This window comes from Ornithorhynchus anatinus, chromosome 19, assembly GCF_004115215.2.
Source record: "Ornithorhynchus anatinus isolate Pmale09 chromosome 19, mOrnAna1.pri.v4, whole genome shotgun sequence".
Classification (NCBI taxonomy): Eukaryota; Metazoa; Chordata; class Mammalia; order Monotremata; family Ornithorhynchidae; genus Ornithorhynchus; species Ornithorhynchus anatinus.
Genome location: NC_041746.1, coordinates 26671230 through 26690379, shown reverse-complemented (window position 1 = coordinate 26690379; position 19150 = coordinate 26671230). Strand labels below are relative to the sequence as shown.

Genomic DNA, 19150 nt, shown 5'->3' with positions numbered 1-19150 from the left:
GCTCTATGCCTCAGTTTCCTCAACTGTAAAATGGGATTCAATGTCTGTTCCCCCCCCTTACTTAGAGTTAAAGAAGCAGCATGGCATAGTGGATAAAGTATAGGCTTGGGAGTCAGAAGTTCAGGAATTATAATCCTGACTCCACCATTTGTCTGCTGTGTGACCTTGGGTAAGTCACTTAACTTCTCTGTGCCTGTTACCTCATCTGTAAAATGGGGATGAGCGTGTGAGCTCCGTGTGAGACAAGGACTGTGTCCTACCTAATTTGCTTGTATCCACCCCAATGCTTAGTACAGTGCCTGGCACATAATAAGCACTTAACAATACCATAATTATTATTACTATTATTATACAGTGAGCTCCATGTTGGACAGGGATTGTGTCCGACCTAATTAACTTGTACCTACCTCAGAAGTCAGAAACAGTGTTTGACATATAATAAGCAGTTAAATACAAACATAATAGTAATAATAATGATGATTATTATTTTGCTATTGTCCTTCCCCAAGAGGATGACTACTTTCCCCAGTCCTCTGTACACAGAAAGCATTCACTGAATTCTGTTAAATGATTGAATGAATAGGCCAATGCTACTCTCTCAGCCCTCCCAAGCTTACTTGCTTCCTTGGTTTGGCATAGTTTGGGGAAGAACAGGCCAAATCAGATTTTACTAAGACCACTTTAGCAGCAGCAAGCAGAGTGCTGTGCTGGGTCTCTCAGGAGTGCAGGGCCTCAAGACTAGGCACTAGGGCACCTACAATAGAAGGGAAAGACACAGTCCCTGCCCTCCGGGTGAATTCAGCAAGTACAGCACGTAAGCGGACATATATTTCCAAACGCATATAGCTAAGCCAACATGGATACAGAGGATAAAAAGAAGACGCTGAAACGAGGTCAACCAACAGAGAGCCACCCGAAGGTCCCAGCCGCTACACGATGAGAGGAAGCCCTACCTGGGTTTGAAAGTACGGGGGTCTCCCTGGAGGTGTAGCCCACCACGCCCACCTTCTCTGATCCCCACATTGAGGATCTTGTACGGATGGTAGAATCCGGTGATGCGAGGGGCCAGTGTACCCCTGGCTTTGATGTTGGCACTCAGAATGGAAAAGTTCGCCTTCTTGAGCAGTGGTTCCAACAAGACCGTCCACCACCGTTGTCAAATTCGTGGGTTTCCTAAGGCCTAGTGGAAAATGAAAAGATAAAAGCCATCAGAGAGGTCTGGGCTGTCTGAAATGGCCTAGGGTGGCAGGAAGTGCAGAGGGAATGCAGGATACCTGGACTATTTGTGCCCTAGGACACACATATTTCTCGTGACATTTTCCTGTTGAAAGTGCTGGATTTTGTCCAGGTGGGGCTCTGCTGAAACCCGGAAGAGGGTGAAGTCACAAGTCAGAAAACCTAGCCCTCCAGCTTTCCTGGTGACTTTCCCCTCAGCCTCTCTGCTTTCCCCAACTGTATGAATGTTTTCCTGCTTGCTGGCCATCTGGCTGATGGGGGAGCCTGGAAATAAAGCTCAGCAGCAGCTGAGCTGGTGGCGGTAGGAGAGCGCCTGCTGCTCCATGAGCACAGTCGGGAAACGCAGGGGAGAAGCTGGGAGTCTTCCCAGTGTAACCTGGCCCCCTCGTCTCCATGGGGACGGGAGAAAAATGCTGGCTATTTGGGGACAGCCACCACAGCTCCTATCCACCTTTGGCAAATCACCCATCCCCAGAGGACCACCTGGAAGACCCCCGGGGACCAGCCCAGCTCTACACCACCCCCAATCCCCGCTGCAATAAAACTTCCCTCTTTTCATCTTCAGGCTTGAGATCCTCACCTACTCAAGTTAACCTAGTCACCTGTGGCGCTTCTCAACTGTCCCACCCCCCCACCTACTTGAAATTCCCTGCTCCTTCATATCCAGCAAACCACAGTGCTCTCTCTTCCAAAAGCCCTTGTGACATCATATTTCCAGGTGGCCTTCCTAATCTCTGCGCTCCTTGTTTAAATCCCCACATCAGCATTTTTCATACCACCTAAGCACTTAAATACTTCACAACCCCCTTGTAGCATTTACCTAAATATTTTACACACTTTCTTACTTCCTCTATATGAGATTTACTTGAGCATCGGCACCAACCCTGCTAGATTGTAAGCTCCTTTGATGATATGGATCTTGTCAACTAATTGTACTCTCCCAAGTGCTTAATAAAGTGCTCTGCACCTTCTTGTCTTGTCTTATGCTGTGAGTTGTTCCGACATAGCGACACCACAGACACATCTCTCCCCAGAAAGCCCCGCTTCTCCATCTGCAATCATTCTGGTAGTGTATCCATAAAGTTTTTCTTGGAAAATATCCAGAAGTGGTTACCATTGCCGCCTTCTGCACGTAAACTTGAGTCTCTGCCCTCTACTCTCCCCCATGCCGCTGCTGCCCAGTATGGGTGAGTTTTGACTTGTAGCAGATGCCGTCCACTCGTTAGCCACTGCCCAAGCTAGGAATGGAATGGGTAGGCCTCTTGCTTGACTCTCCCTCCCACAGCCAAGACTGGTAGAGTACTGGAAACTCTGAGAGGGGAGCTCTGCACCTAGGAGATGCTTAATACTTTTCCTTGTTTGATGTTCTTCTTTGAATTTCTATCTTATTCCCTTTTGCTCCTTCCTCCCCAGTTCTGCGCTCAGGGTCTCCATGTCTTAGAATTATACCAGCCAACCAGTCTGCTCTTCTGCTCCTCTTCTCTCTCTCTCTTCTTTCCTCTCTTCTCTCCCAGCTTCTCAGCCATGACAGCTGTGCAAGCCTGGCCTGGTGGGTCCTTCTCCCTTTCTGTGGCTTAGCCAAGCAAAGGTTCTGGTCTCCATATGAAACTTTTTGGCTCAAAGTCAGCTTTGAAGACAAAACAAACTTTCCATAACTCATCAAGATTACCTCCACTGCCAGGGCATCACGTCATGTGCCAGTAATTCTATTAACCCTCAAAGCATCATGCTGTTGCAAGCACGAGTTTTCCCACATGTGTGCATGTGGAAAACACACACACACACACACACACACCGAAAGAAAAGATTACTTCTAAGGTAGTTTGGTAAACATGTTTACTCTCCAAGTTTCCAATGTTTAGTATAGCAGCTTAACTCAGGACCTAGAATTGGTTCTTAGTGTCTTCCAAGTCATTTTGTAAACACATGTAACCAGTCATGCTGAGAGATGGGTCATTAAAGAGCTGCTCTCTGCAGATTTCTTTCAGAGGCAGGCTGGTGTGCTCTGTGGAATCGGAAATCGGGCTCAAGATCCTGATTCCTCATTTGTCTTTCTCAATCAATTCATCAGTGGTATTTATTGAGCATTTGCTGTGTATAGACCACTGTACTAAGCACCTGGGAAAGTACAAGACAACAGAGTTGGGGGAAAGTACAATACAATGAGTTGGTCTCACTCTTAAAAGCTTGAGTGCCCTTTCTGGAGCCAGGAATGAGGGGGAAAAGGCACATGAGCTGTCATGAATAAGAAATTTCTTGGCAGAAAATTGTAACATTCTTTTAGGGGAAACTGAATTTTTTCTTCCTTGTATAAGAAACTGTTTCCAAGCCTAGAAAATGATACCGCTAAATTGTATTCTCTCAGCGTTAAGTACAGTGTTCCAAACATAGGAAGTGCCTCAATAAATACCGTTGAATCCCTTTTGCTTTAAATGATTTTAACTGGCAGCCATCACCCCAGGAAGTACTTTCATTGGCTCCTCAAGCCAGGGCCCGGTCAATAACCCCAAGGACCCAGGGTCAGCACTTTTTGTGAGGTCCCTTAATATGATGCAGAGAAATGTCATACACATATGACATAATGAACCAGCGGCAGCAGAAGGGAGTTGTGGATAGCCCCAGATTTCTGTTGTGACCTGGCGGGTGGTCCGTGGGATCTGGAATCCTCTTGTCTGGGGGGCCTGGAGGGGGAGAGGAACTGAGAAGACTCCAGCTTTTGAGTGAGAAAGGGAAAGGCTTGGGCGCAGCCCTTGTCCTTGCTGTGGCCCTGTGGCTTGCTCCCAGCAAAGCAGAGGATGTTGGAGAGAAGTGGAAAAGAAGTGTGGGTTGGGGGGCACTAGCCACCCCACATTCCCTGCAAATTCCTGCTTGGGCCTATGTGGCAGTCACTGGAGGGCTGCTGAAATGTTACCAACCCTATCATCAAGGCAAGACACTCACTTCTCTGTGCCTCAGTTACCTCATGAGTAAAATGGGATTAAGATTGTGAGCCCCACCTGGGACAACCTGATTACATTGGATTTCCCCCCAGTGCTTAGAACAGTGCTTGGCACATAGGAAGCGCTTATAAATATCATCATCATCAATTCCTCTGGGCAGCTTCTTAGTCCCCAAGCCTCAGGATCAAGTGTCCTTCATCATTACTGACAGGAGACTCCATCTTCATCATCATCAATATTATTTTAACTCCTGCATTTATTGTACCATTATGTTCTTGGAGGTTTATTGCAGTGATTCCAGAAAGAGAAAGCAAGCATACTAGAGAAAGAGGAAGAGCAAGAGTATAAGAGAAAGAAAAAGCGTGAGAGCAAGTGAGCACGTGCGTTTTGTGCGCAATAGAGCAACAGGAATCGGAATATCTAACAGCCTCTCCCTGTCTGTGTCTGCCCCTACATCCCCAGGCCCTGCTGCCCCACCTACACTCCACCCTCTTCAGTCATTAATACACAAAAAAATTGCTGAATTCTTCAAAGATCAATCCCTTAATCATACCAATATAGATATGGAAAGAGAAGGGGTTTGCAATATGCTGTACCAAACATTGCAATCTGAGGATGTTAATTCATAGTTCACAATTATGAATCTAATTTTAATCAACTGGGAGGGGTCATTTAGGGTTCATCAAACTACTTTTTTGAGAGATTCTGGTTATGCATCCCATACCGCATAGAGACAATATCTGACCTAATTATTTCAGATTTACCTCAGCACTTAGTCCCTGCTTGGCATGTAGTAAGCACTTAATACTGCAATTATTATTACTATTATTATTACCTCAACTCAATCATAGCGTCTTTTGGTTGCTACAAAGACGCTGGGGGCACTTATGGGCCAACGTGTCTGAAAGCTATCAGCGTCTCAATTTGCTTGTTGCCTTTTTCCTCAGTGACAATTTACCGGGTGAGTCAATTTGAGCAGAAATTAAAGTGACTGAACCACTGAAAAAGAAGCCTGTCTCTGAGCAGCCAGCATCCCAACTAAATTGAGAGTGTGAACTGTGCAAGGTTTATCTACTGAATTTTTGATTGCAGATCTTTGTAGGGTCTTGACGAGTTGCTTGGCATTGTCAGACCACTGAATGCAGTCATTTGCTCTTGTTAATACCATTTTCTGCAACAAGGGCAGGGCCAAATTCACAAAGCAATTCTCCCGTGTCCTTTATTATTGTAGAAATTTGAGAAAATGCTCTTGAACTAGCCTCCTCTATTGCACCCAGTACAAGCGAATGTAAACCAAAGTCGATCTGGTATGTCAGAAGTGAAGGGAAGCAGCATGGCCTAGTGGAAAGAGCACATATGGGGGACTCAGATGATCTGGGTTTTAATCCTGGCTCTGTAACTTGTCTGCTGTGTGACCTTGGACAAGTCACTTAACTTCTCTGTTACAGCATCTGAAAAAGGGGGATTAAGACTGTGAGCCTCATGTGGGACAGGGACTGTGTCCAACCTGATTATCTAGTATTTTACCCCAGCACTTAGTACCATGCCTGGCACACAGTAAGCACTTAGCAAGTACCATTTTTTTAAAGGGGGAATTTGTAATCACTGAAAAGTACTTTGCAGTCAACTGTTTATTTCTGAGTACACACTCTGTCCCATTCAAGTTATAGAAGCAGAATGGCATAATGGATAGAGCAAGGGCCTGGGAGACAGAAGGTCATGGGTTCTAATCCCAGCTCTGCCACTTGGTCTGCTGGGTGACGATGGGCAAATCACTTCACTTCTCTGTGCTTCAGTACCTCATCTGTAAAATGGGTTTGAGAACTGAAACCCTAAGTGGGACAGGGACTGTGTCCACCCTGATTGCTTGTATCTACCCCAGTGCTTAGTGCCTGGCACATAGTAAAAATCTTAAGTACCACAAAATAATATTATTATTAATAATAATAAAAGTTATAACCCTCACAAATAGGTGAAGAGGGAGGGAAGGCCTTCCTTTACCAACTCCCCATGTTGTTTTATTCATTTACTTAGGAAAGGATCAAATGACTTAATATTTCCAAGGTACCAGGCAATTCCAATTTGGGGGGGATCCAACAAGAAGTTCCTCACATTGCCAGAAACTTTACAACCATCTGAGGACTCTAGCCAACAAGCTGGGTGACTATCCACTTGTTTTCTCAGTTCTGAGGCAATCTGCCCTTGGTCTTGTTTCCAGAAATCACAGCAAGCATTGCATTTCTGTGAAAAATGCTGAACTTGCACTCAACACCACAAACTCCAGTGTGTTTCCGGTCATTAAAGTCACACTGAGTGGTTCTGTATTGGAGGGTGAATCACCAAATAACCCCGCCCCACTTCCCCCAACCTCACAGAAAACAGATACTGACAGTGGCCAAAAAATCACTCCCAATTGTTCAGATTCTCCATTTGGAAGGGCAAGTGAGATGAGGGTTTCTGTTTTAGAGGTTTCTCTATGCTTGCCAAAAGGCTGATCAAGTGAAGAATTACTGCCATCTTTGGAGGATTCCCTCCTTGTCTGTATTTTTAGCACTTGGTGGCAGCAAAATAAGGGCTTCTATAGCTTCTTTCAATAATGTGCATAAGTCCTTAATGAGGTGAGATCTTCAGTCTTGGCAACCCAGTGGTTATGGGATGATGGATGATGGTGGTGGTGTGGTGGTGGTGATGATGATGATGGTGTTGATCAAGTCTCTCACTGAGAACAAACTGATGATGAACCTTTGTTCTGAGACTTTGGACCCAAGTACTTGAAAAGGAATTGATATCTCCAAGAGGACTTCCCTAACAGCCCTCATTTTGAGAGCAGCAGTCCAGAAGGACCTGGGTTCTAATCCCAGCTCTGCCATTTGTCTGCTGTTGTGTGGCCTTGGGCAAGGTCACTTGGCTTACTCTGTGCCTCAATTACCTCATCTGTAAAATGTGGATTAAGACTGTGAGCCCCACTTGGGACAGGACTGTGTCCAACCTTATTTGCTTGTATCTACCCCAAGTGCTCAGATACAGTGCCTGGCATATAGTAAGAGCTTAACAAATTACCATAATTATTATTTCCCCATCCACTCTCCTCATCGACTATGCTTGTGGCTGTGTACTCTTTTAGCACTTTTATACTCATCTCAACTCCATGGCACTTATGTAAATACCCTGATACCATACTATTTCCCCTATATGTAATTGATTTTATTGTCTGTCTCTTCCTCTAGACTGTGAGCTCACTGTGGGCAGGAATCTTTTTACCAACTCTATTATACTGTAACCTTCCCAAGCACATAGTACAGGACTCTGCACACAGTAAACATTCAATAAATATCACTGACTGATCTAGTGTCAGTGTTTATCCAGTGCCATTCACAATTGTCCTTACCAATCAAGTTCCCGCTGGGCTAGAGTGAAATAAGGGAGGAGGCAGGACACTAGGGAGCTGATGCCGGCTGGTGGTAACCAAGGACAGGCTAAGGAAAACTAAAACCTAATGAAGCACAATTTCATGAGTGGTAGCCTAGCTCTGGGCAGTTGAATAATGGCAGCTACTTTTTAAAAATGGTATTTGTTAATATGTTAATAGCTAATTTAAAACTATATGCCAGGCATGTACTAAACATGGGTAGATTACACGGTTATCAGGTTGATACACAGTTCCTGTCCCGTATGGGGCTCCACAGTCTTCATCCCCATTTAACAGATGAGGTAACCAAGGCCCAGAAGAAGTGAAGTGACTTGCTTAAGGTCACAAAGCAGACAACTGGCAGAGCCATCAGGATTAGAATCCAAGTCTTTCTGACTCCCAGACCCGTGCTGTATCACTAGGCCAAGCTGGTTCTCGTGCTGCTGCTGACAGATGCCTGCAGAGCACCAGTTAGGAAAGGGTTACTCTCCTTGGGCTGAGACTTTGGGGGAGAAAGTGATGCAAGAGACAAAATTAAAAATCAGCATCAAATGCTGCAGGCAATAAATTCAACAGCAGCACAGAAAAGGATGGTCTGTATAAATGGGGAAATGAATCATCAGTTCTAAGTCTTTTCACCCGTTTTCATTCACACAGATAAAATCTCCCCATCAGTATGTCCGAGGGCAATATGCCTACACATCTATGTATGACCTGAGAGAAAAGTATTTTACTCACTTTTTAAAAACAACATAGGTTTAATTAGTTTATGAAGGGTGAATTTTCTTTGTTAAAGGAGGACATTGGATCCTAATAAATGCAACTGGGACGGAGGGGAATTCTTATATAGCGTAATATGCAAAGAATTACACATATGTGACTGCTAAATGTTCAGGTGAAGAAACACCCTGAGAGGAAGGATCAAGTACCTTAATTCCCCTTTCTCTTCCAAGTATTTTGTACCATGCCTCTGCAAACAGTAGGCATTCAAATACCCTTCAGTGACTGACTTCAAGTTTGGGTTAAAACATTCTAAGAAACACAGAGTTATTCGGTGATGAAGGTTACACCACACAGCTAAACACAATCCCCACTGTGAATTACCCAACTGTTCTAGAGACTAAATAAAACTCTAGGATAAGGCATTTATTAACTTGCTCTCGAAAAACCCAAAACAACCATAACGTACTATCTCCATGGGCAGAAGAACATCCTGTGCAAGATGGGTTCAAAGTTGAAATTTCTCTCTCTGGGAGCTGATACCAGTTTTACTATGTTGCCTCAGCATAATTATTATGATTATTTACTTGAAGAGAACTGGGGGGTGGGAGTGACACATTCTGGGATGCAGGGGCTGGGTTTCAGAACAGAGCTGTAAGGATTTCTTCTCTGCTTTCCCCATTGTTCTCTGTACTCCTCCCCACCCCCACCAAGGTCGTTCCCAGCACAAGGTTGTATGGAGCCCCTCCTCTTTTTTCTCTCAGTGAAAAACCAAATATTCAGATTGGAAGTTCAGAGAGTTCTGTTCTCTCTAGCATGTAAGTTGCGTACTTGAAAAATCCCATGTTTTTCAATTGCGTTGCGGTAGGTACCATTGATTCGATGAGAATTAATGGGTTGGGGTAAAAGGGTCCCAAGTCACCACCATGGACTGACAATTTTTTAATACAAATTCCTATGTGATTGTTATGTCCACCACTACCCTAGCAGAGTGATGACTGCTTATTGCTATTTACCATATTACATACTGGAAAGTTGCAAACCCCCGAAAGATCACACTGTACTGTTGGGTTCAGTGAGATCAAGGCAGAAACTGGGAAGCATTATGGTACCATGCTTTGTCCAGTGCCATGAGCGTGCCAATGACCAATTCTTCCTACCCTAAACCAATTTATGCTAACTTAGAGATAGTGTTCTACACCGAACAGACTTGTGTTTAGGGGAAGAACAGTTCCAAATTCTCCACCTTGTGGCAAGCAGCTTGGCCTACTGGAAAAAAGCACAGGACTGAGAGTTAAAGGATCTGAATTCTAATCTGGTCTCTGATTTAGCTGATGTTTGACCTTGGGCACGTCACTTAACTTTTCTGTGCCTCAGTTTCCTCATTGTTAAAATGAGGATTCAATACCTGCAATCCCTCCCATTTTAGACTGTGAAGCCCATGTAGGACAGGGACTGTGCCTGATTCTTTATCTTGTACCCAGTCCAATGCTTAGTACAGAGCTTGCTGCATAAATAGGACTTAACATTACCAAAATATTACTAACATCACATATGTCATATGAAATCTCCATGAACTGAGGTCAAAGCTAAAGCCCTGTATCTGTTGATATGTGTGTGTGTGTGTGTGTGTGAGAGAGAGAGAGAGAGAGAAAAATAAAGAAAAAAAGAGACTAGCCAAGGACATAGGAACCAAGAAGGTAGGGCTTTCTGTGTCCACCCCTTCATTTACAGTGAAGCCAACTTGACAAGCCACCCCCCTCCCACTCCCCCCCACTGCTCCTCCCCACAAAGCTATGGGACAGAGCTGGTAAGGGAGGTTTCCTTGGATCTCAATTGGTCTATGGGGATTTTGAAGTAACTACTTGGATATCTTAAGGAATGAAATAGGAGCTTCAAGGCACCCTAAATGGAAGGATATGAAGTCTAGGAGAAAACTGGAATAGAGAGATGTTTGTGTTTGGACGGAGGACTTTCGCACATAAGTTGTCAAGAGAAGAGGTTTAAAATTCTGCAAAAACGTGGGATGGTCAAGAGGCCAGGAGGCTGTTTCTTGAGTGATAGCTAAAGCAGCCAGCAACCGCATTCAGGAGAAACATGTTTGGGAACTAATTGGGTGGGTCAGGTCATTTCCAAACACCCACTGGCAGAAGTAACTGTTGGTGAATCACAGCCTGGATGGGACACAGATGCAGGCTCAGCAGGGATTAAGGAGAGACCAGCTCCTTTAGGCCTGGAGCACAGTGAGGATACCCCAGAAGTGAAGGACAATGCGTGCATCCATTCATACACCCTCAGTTTTTTTCCCCAAATACACGGTGAGAGGATTAAAAAATACCATTGGGTGTTCCCTTTTGACAAAGTCTGGCTCACTCTAGCCACTAAGAAAGGCTAACCCTCCCCTAAGTGTAGTTACTGTATGGGCAGTATTCCCAAAAGGGCATCAACTGCTGTGATCCTGTCCTTCTTGAAGCTGGAGGGGGAAACTTAAGTGTAATGAGATAAAAACAAATTGTGGTATTGTTAAGCACTTATGTGCTAAGCACTGGGGTAGACACAAGATAATCAAGTCAGACACAGTTCCTGTCCCATGTGGGACTCGCAGTCTAAGAGAGAGAACGAGCAGGTATATCTATGGTCATATACCACTGAGTGTTAAGTGGCGGAGCCGGGTCTGGAACCCAGATCCTCTGATCCTCAGGACCCCGCTCTATCCTCTAGGACACCTGTCCTAGACTGCTCTACCCTTCTGGGAAGGGAAGAGAAGGGAAGGGGAGGGGAGGGACCCAGAGACGGACCCAGAAATGGAAGAGATTGGCTGGCGCTAGGCATCAAGCTTGCAATTGGCCACTGCCCCCAACCAACAGCATCCAGAGCTCTGGAGGTCCGGCCCTGTGATGCCCCAGGAGTCCTCAGGTGCCCCTACATCTGGGGAACAGAAGTAGCCTTGCTTCCAGATGAAACAAATTCTGCTGCCAAAATGCCCAGGCTTGAATTAGCTCCCAGCTCTTGGGGGCTTCAGCCGGGCCTGATTCCAGACCTGCTGCAGAGAAGATGGGGTTTGATGTTCTCTTAAGAGATCACCATTTTATGCTGCATTTTCTTTTATTCTGCTCTTTATATTATGATTTATTTTTGTTTATAAGTGTGTCTGTGGAGCACATGGCTGAAGCCTCTGCCTAAGCCCTCTCCAGTACAGCTGCAGGACACTTTCCACCTCTACCCACCAGGCACACCACAGAGGATCGAGGGATGAATGTTGGCAGTAGGGGCATCTCCTATCCCTCCAGACCCCCCACACATGCTTTTCTCTCTAGGCCACCAATGGATGCAACCTCAGCTGCTAATGGGCATAGAAAGACAGAGGCAGTGGTAATTAGGGGGACTGAAACAGCACCCCTCCTTAGTGCAAAGAGCATGGGCTTGGGAGTCAGAGGTTATGAGTTCGAATCCCAGCTCTGCCACTTGTCAGCTGTGATTGTGGGCAAGTCACTTAACTTCTCTGTGCCTCAGTTACCTCATCTGTCAAATGGGGATTAACTGGGAGCCTCACGTGGGACAACCTGATTACCCTGTATCTACCCCAGCGCTTAGACCAGTGCTCTGCACATAGTATGCGCTTAAATACCAAAATTATTATTATCATTATGTGTGTCTGTGGCCACTCCCTTGGTAGTGTTCTGTTTAGAAACTTATAGGGAACATTTTTACAAACTGATTTAATAAGGATAAAACATCTCATCGGTGCTTCCTGCCATTTGGGGACCATATAAATCAGAGAATTGAACATTTCTTCAATCAAATGTTTAGGTGTTCTTGGGGAAATGTTGAAGTCCAATAGTGGGTAGAGCTAAGAGCTGCCTCCTGCTGGGATCCTGGATGAAGCAAGAACTCTGGGAAGTTCAGCAAGAAGTGGAGTAACAGATGGAAAGAGAAACTGCTACCACCACTACCTAGGATTCCCCAGAGTTTGTGCCTCTGCTGGGAGCAGAATGAAATAGCGACCTCACTATCCTGGAAGCTCAAACCCTGAGGAAGTGGCCACTGGCATCCTTTTTCACCTGCTCCAACTCCTGTTGCTTCCCTCCCTCTACTTCAGCTCCCTCCCTCTACTTCAGCTCCACTCAGGGTTTCTCTGGGAGAAGGGAAAGGGGTGGGTGCTGGGTGACTAGAGGATATGTATGTGTGGGTGGGTGTGTGTACACACACAAGGGGGGAAGCAGAGGGGACTACTTCAACTGAAACCTTGATACCACAGAACAGTTTCCTGAAACGAAGGTTGGAAGTCCCACTATAAACATTGTCAAATCATTTTAAACATGAGATCAATTTAACAGTGACTTAATTCTGTATGGTACACAATTAGTATACTACATCAAGGAAATTACATAAGTTGACTAACTATGGAAATAAACAAACATTATTCTTACTACTCAATAGCACATGCCATCCATAAACAAATCCTGTTGCAAACATGATTCTAGCTAATCAATTGAAGGTATTTATTGAGCGCTTACTGTATGCAGAGCAATGAATTAAGCGCTTGGGAGAATGCCATGCTAATGTACCCTGAACAATTTCTCAGTATTTCCCAAAAAGCAAATTTTGCCCTGAAAAGGAGATGTAAGATCAAAAAAGGAACCATTCTAGTTCACCTTCTTTATTTCCCAAAGCATGGGGGGGCCACGAGGGTCAGAAGCACTTTCACATCCCTGCAAAATCTGTTAGTCTTAAAATGCTAAGTAAATCTAGATATCTTTGTTCAGTTAATGCAACATAAACAAAATGAAACTGCTCACATTCTACATTTCCTGGCATGAGAACAATGCTGGGGATACTCAGGTGGTTGGGTGCTTCTACAGGAAACATCACAAAGTAGAATTCCACAGGTCCCAAAGCCCCCTCTAAGCAGTAAGGCTAGAAGTCAGCACTTTGATACTATCAGTCAATTAATCAATTAATCATTTATTGAGCACTTACTGTGTGAAGGGCATTGTACTAAGCGTTCAGGAGAGTAAAGCATAACAATATAACAAACACATTTCCTGCTCACAACGAATTTGCGGTCTAGAGTGGGAGACATTAAATCGTGGATATGTACACAAGTTCTGTGGAGTTGGGGGGCTAATGTGGATATGTACACAAATTCTGTGGAGCTGGGGGGCGGTGTTAAACAAAGAGATTAAGTCAAGGTGACTCAGAAGGGAATGGGAAAAGAGGAAATGAGGGCTCAATCAGGGAAAGCCTCTTGGAGATGATGTGCCTTCAATAAGGCTTTGAAAGTGGGGAGAATAACTGTCTGTCAGATATGGAAAGGAAGGTCATTCCAGGCCAGAGAAAGCCCTTAAAGAATACCATACCAAAAAAAGGAGAAGCCAGCTGTTAGTCCTGGCAGACACTTGCCATACTCCCTGCAGTCCTGACACGACACTGATATGACACGCCCAGTTTGGCCCAAATCCATTGATTTTGCACCGGCCTGACCTCCCAGTGGAGGGGGGTGGAAATGGAAGGAGAGGACTGACTGTGGCCATTCCTATCAGCACCTCCCTCTTGACCCCAGGTTCAGCGACCCTGAAGAGACAGGTCTGTTCTGCCCCCTGCCCCTGGAGCTTCAGGTGTGTGTGAAGGGGTGTTTAATTTGATCTGGACCCCAGTCACATCGACCCTAGACAGAAGAGGGAGGCCAAGTACTGCCCTGGTTTCTCAGGACCCTCAGGCCAGAGGTGACTAGTCCAGTCTCCCTGAAGCTGCTGCCTCTGTGCCGCGTGTCTGTTGTGTGACCTTGAGCAAGTCGCTTTACTTTTCTGGGCCTCGGTTACCTGGTCTGTAAAATGGGGATTTACTTGTATCCATCCCAGCCCTTAGTAGAGTGCCTGGCACATAGTAAGCGCTTAACAAATACCACAATGTTACATTATTATATTATTCAGGCCCAGGACTCAACATCTGCTGGGACAATAGGATCAGCAGCAACTCCATCTCTCTCTGCTGCCTCCAAAGAAAGTAAGTCCTCTCCCTTCTGATCCCCTTTCTAGGATTCTCTATCTCCCAACAGTAGGGATGCCCTGGGGAGAGAGGGCAGGCTGAGATTTCACGGAAAGGATTTCCTCTGGGTTAGCAGTTCCGGGAAGGAAAGCGGGGATTCTAGATAGGTATCATCCAGTAGCAAGGACCCTGGGGAGGCCGGGCCATATTTGAGGGCTAGCTCCCTCCCCTTTCCTACCCCTCACCATCTATCCCAGTGGTTCAAGCCTTTTTGGAGACCTTGGGGGTTCAATTCAGCCCTGGGATTGCAAGGGACTCTCCAGTTCCCTACCATCCCACTCCATTTCACTGCAAACTTCATTTACAACTACACCTATCCGACAGAGAGAGCTCAGAGCTGTTTGGCTCACAACATTCTCCTTTCAGTACACAGGTACCGTCCTTTCCTTCTTGAACCTCACCATGACCAACCCCACATCTCTCCCAACCTGGGACCTTCGTTTAACCCTTCCCACTGTGATACTCTGATGGGTCCTGGGACAGATGACTTTCCTAGGGACGAATGCATCAGTCTCCTCTCTGATCTCCCTGCCTCCTGTCTCTCCCCACTTCAGCCCTTACTTCTTCATTCTGCTGCCTGGATCCTTTTTCTAATCCACATCTTCCCACTCCTCAAGAACCTCCAGCAGTTGCCCACCCATTCATTCGTTCATTCATTTATTGAGTGCTTACTGTGTGCAGAGCACTTAAGTGCTTGGGAAAGTACAATGCAGCAATAAAGAGAGACAATCTGCCCACGACGATCTCACACCCGCCTCTGGATCAAACAGAAACTCCTTATCATCGGCTTTAAAGCACTCAGCTCCCCCCTCCTACCTTATCGTCCTGATTTCCTATTACAATTCAATCTGCACACTTTGTTTCTCTAACACCAACCTACTCACTGTACCTTGATCTCTATCTCTCTGTTGACCCCTTGCCTAAGTCCACCCTCCAACTTGGAACTCCCTCCCTTTTAATATATGACAGATCACCATTCTCCCCACCTTCAAAGCCTAATTAAAACTTTCATCTTCTTAAAAAAATCCTTCCTCGACTAAGCCCTCATTCCTCCCATCCCTTTTTTTTAAAAATGCTATTTAAGCACTTATTATGTACCAGACACTGTACTAAGCGCTGGGGTAGGCACATGATAATCAGGTTGGACCCAATCCCTGTCCCACTGGGGGTTCACAGTCTTAATCCCTATTTTACAGATGGCGTAACTGAGGTCCAGAGAAGTTAAGTGATTTGCCCAAGGACACACAGCCGACAAGTGGCAGAGCCAGAATTAGAATCCAGATCCTTCTGACTCCCAAAGCCCTGCTCTATCCACTATGCCACACTGTTCCTCCCTCTCCCTTCTGCGTAGCCTCGGCACTTGGATCAGTACTTCACTTCTCTGTGCCTCAGTTACCTCATCTGTAAAATGGGGATTAACTGTGAGCCTCACGTGGGACAACCTGATGACCTTGTATCTCCCCCAGCGCTTAGAACAGTGCTCTGCATAGAGTAAGCGCTTAACAAATACCAACATTATTATTATTACATTTTACGGAATTGCTGTTCACCCCACCCTCAGCCCCACATGACATGCACACACCTGTGATTTATTTTAACGTCTGTCTGCCCCTACAGATGGTAACCTCCAATTCTGTTGCATTGAGTGCTCAATGAATTGAGTGATTCCTACTCCACTGTCAGACATCCCAACCCTGGTGTCCAGGGTCAAAGTCAGATGCCCGGGAGACGTGGCCCCCAAAAGTCCGAGTCCCATTCCTCTTTCCCAGTGCCCTCAGCTCTGGCTCCCCTGGTGATGCCCTGGATGCCCCAGGCCCTAGGGGCGTCTCCCCCTGTCCGTCCCCTCCCCCGCCCAAGACAGCTGAGGCTTCACAGGGCAGAAAAGTTGGTTGGTGAAGGGGGTGGGGGCAGTGTATAACATTATTATTATTGTATCTACCCCAGCGCTCAGAACAGTGCTGGGCCCACAGTAAGCGCTTAACAAATACATTATTATTATTATTATCATATCTACCCCAGCGCTCAGAACAGTGCTGGGCCCACAGTAAGCGCTTAACAAATACATTATTATTATTATTATCTTATCTACCCCAGCGCTCAGAACAGTGCTGGGCCCACAGTAAGCGCTTAACAAATACATTATTATTATTATTATTATCATATCTACCCCAGCGCTCAGAACAGTGCTGGGCCCACAGTAAGCGCTTAACAAATACATTATTATTATTATTATATCTACCCCAGCGCTCAGAACAGTGCTGGGTCCACAATAAGTGCTTAACAAATACCCCAGTTTCTTCCTTCATTCATCCATTCATTCACTGCTTAGAGAAGCAGCGTGGCTCAGTGGAAAAAGCATGAGCTTTGGAGTCAGAGGTCATGAGTTCGAATCCCAGCTCTGCCACTTGTCAGCTGTGTGACTGTGGGCAAGTCACTTCACTTCTCTGTGCCTCAGTTACCTCATCTGTAAAATGGGGATTAAGACTGTGAGCCCCACGTCGGACAACCTGATTCCCCTGTGTCTACCCCAGTGCTTAGAACAGTGCTCTGCACATAGTAAGCACTTAACAAATACCAACATTATTATTATTAGTAGTAGTATTTATTGAGCGCTTACTACGCGCAGAGCACTGTCCTAAGCGCTTGGAATGCGCATTTCTTTTAGCCCGCGAGCCCGTCGTCGGGGTGGGGAGAACAGTCCCTCCCTGTTGCCGAACTGTACTCTTTCCCCAGCGCTTGGCACAGTGCTCCGCCCCTTGGAAGCGCTCACTAAATAGGGTGGAGGGAAGGGAGGAAGGCTGGAATCAGCCCCTCACCATGGCATCGTAGCGCAGGGCGTTCATGAAGTGGGCCACCTCGACGCCCTTGTAGACGGTGAACCAGATGGTGCCCTGGTACTGGTCCCCGGCGTCCAGCAGCAGCACGTTGGGGTGAGCCTGGCGGAGTCTGCCCACCTGGGTGGCCAAGCGGGCCACGCCCCCGAAGCAGGCCCGGGGGGGCCCCTGGCACTTGCCCGACTCGACGCTGGTGGGCTCCAGCCGGCTGTGCAGGTCGTTGGTGTGCAGCAGGGTCAGCTCCCAGCTGGCACCGGCCGCGGCCTGGCACAGCAGCAGGACGGGCAGCAGCAGAGGAAAAGGAGGCCGGGGCCCCGGTGCCCCCTCGCCCTCGGCCATGCCCGCCACCAGGACCGGACGGACCCGCAGCCGGACTCCCGGGGGCGGGGAAGGCGCCCTTCGACGCCTCCCGGGCAGCTCGGGCCTCCGCCCCCTTCCCCCTTGGCACCTCCCCCGGGGTGGGCCCTGCCGGCCAGCGGGACCAAGGAGAAATCCCGGGAAGAATAATACTGATTAATAATTCATTAACAATAACGGTGCTATTCTTAACCCCTGCCTATGTGCCAAGCGCTCTTCTAAGCGCTGGAGTGGGAGGCGGGGGCAAAAATACCAGGTCATCAGGTTGTCCCACGTGGGGCTCATAGTCTCCATCCCCATTTTACATAGGTGATTTTATAGATATAGATGAATAATGATATTTCTTAAGCGCTTCCTATGTGCCAAGCGCTCTTCTAAACGCTGGAGGGGTGGGGGTGGGGGCGGTACCAGGTCATCAGGTTGTCCCACGAGTTTACAGTCTCCATCCCCATTTTACAGATGAGATTATATATATATGAATAATGATTTTGTTACGCGCTTACTACGTGCCGAACACTCTTCTAAGCGCTGGGGGGTGGGCGGCGGGGGGAATACCAGATCATCAGGTTGTCCCACGTGGGGATCATAGTCTCCATCCCCATTTTACATAGGTGATTTTATATTATATATGAATAATGATATTTCTTAATCGCTTCCTATGTGCCAAGCACTCTTCTAAACGCTGGGGGGGGTGATACCAAGTCATCAGGTTGTCCCACGGGCTTGCAGTCTCCACCCCCATTTTACAGATGAGATTTTATATATATATATATATATATGAATAATGATATTTGTTAGGCGCTTACTATGCGCCAAGCACTCTTCTAAGCTCTGGAGGGGTAGGGGGGATACCAGGTCATCAGGTTGTCCCACGTGGGGCTCATAATCTCCATCCCCACTTTAGAGATGAGATTTTATTTATATATATGTGAATAATGGTATTTGTTAAGCGCTTACTATGTGCCAAGCGCTCTTCCAAGCGCTGGGCGGGGGGACAGAATACCAGGTCATCAGGTGGGGCTCCCAGTCTTCATTCCCATTTTCCAGATGAGGTCACTGAGGCCCAGAGAAGTGAAGCGACTCGCCCAAAGACATACAGCTGACAAGTGGCGGAGCGGAATTAGAACCCACGACCTCTGACTCCCAAGCCAGGCTGTAGTAGTGTGACCCTAATTATTAGTATGGCACTGGTTAAGAGCTTACTATGTGCCGGGCACTGTACTAACCATTCCGTTGGGTACAAGCCAATGGAGGATGGGGCGGGGGGGGGGGGCACGGTCTCTGTCCTACGCGGGGCTCACGGTCTCATGAGTGATAAAAATACTAATGATGGCATTTGCTAAGCGCTTAGTATGTGCCGGGCGCTGTTCTAAGCCCTGAATAATAATGATGGCATTTGCTAAGCGCTTACTTTGTGCCAGGCACTGTAGTAAGCGCTGCGGTGGATGCAAGCAATTCGGGGCGACTTGGTCTCTGTCCCACATGAGGCTCACGGTCTCAACAGTGATGATAATAATAATAATAATGATAATAATGATGATGATGAGGTATTTGTTAAGTGCTTAGTATGTGCCGGGCACTATACTAAGCACTGCGGTGGATGCAAG

General features: G+C 46.6%; 1 protein-coding gene across 1 annotated transcript in view; it reads right to left on the bottom strand.

The window, feature by feature from the left end:
- NT5E (5'-nucleotidase ecto) overlaps positions 1 to 17619 on the bottom strand; it is a 30371-nt gene extending 12752 nt beyond the window's left edge. Inside the window, 3 exon segments of the mRNA XM_029047250.2 lie at positions 954 to 1017; positions 1019 to 1180; positions 17169 to 17619. Of these exon segments, the coding sequence (XP_028903083.2) occupies positions 954 to 1017; positions 1019 to 1180; positions 17169 to 17525 (583 nt within the window). The 5' untranslated portion in view covers positions 17526 to 17619.
- Positions 17620 to 19150: the final 1531 nt, after the last annotated feature.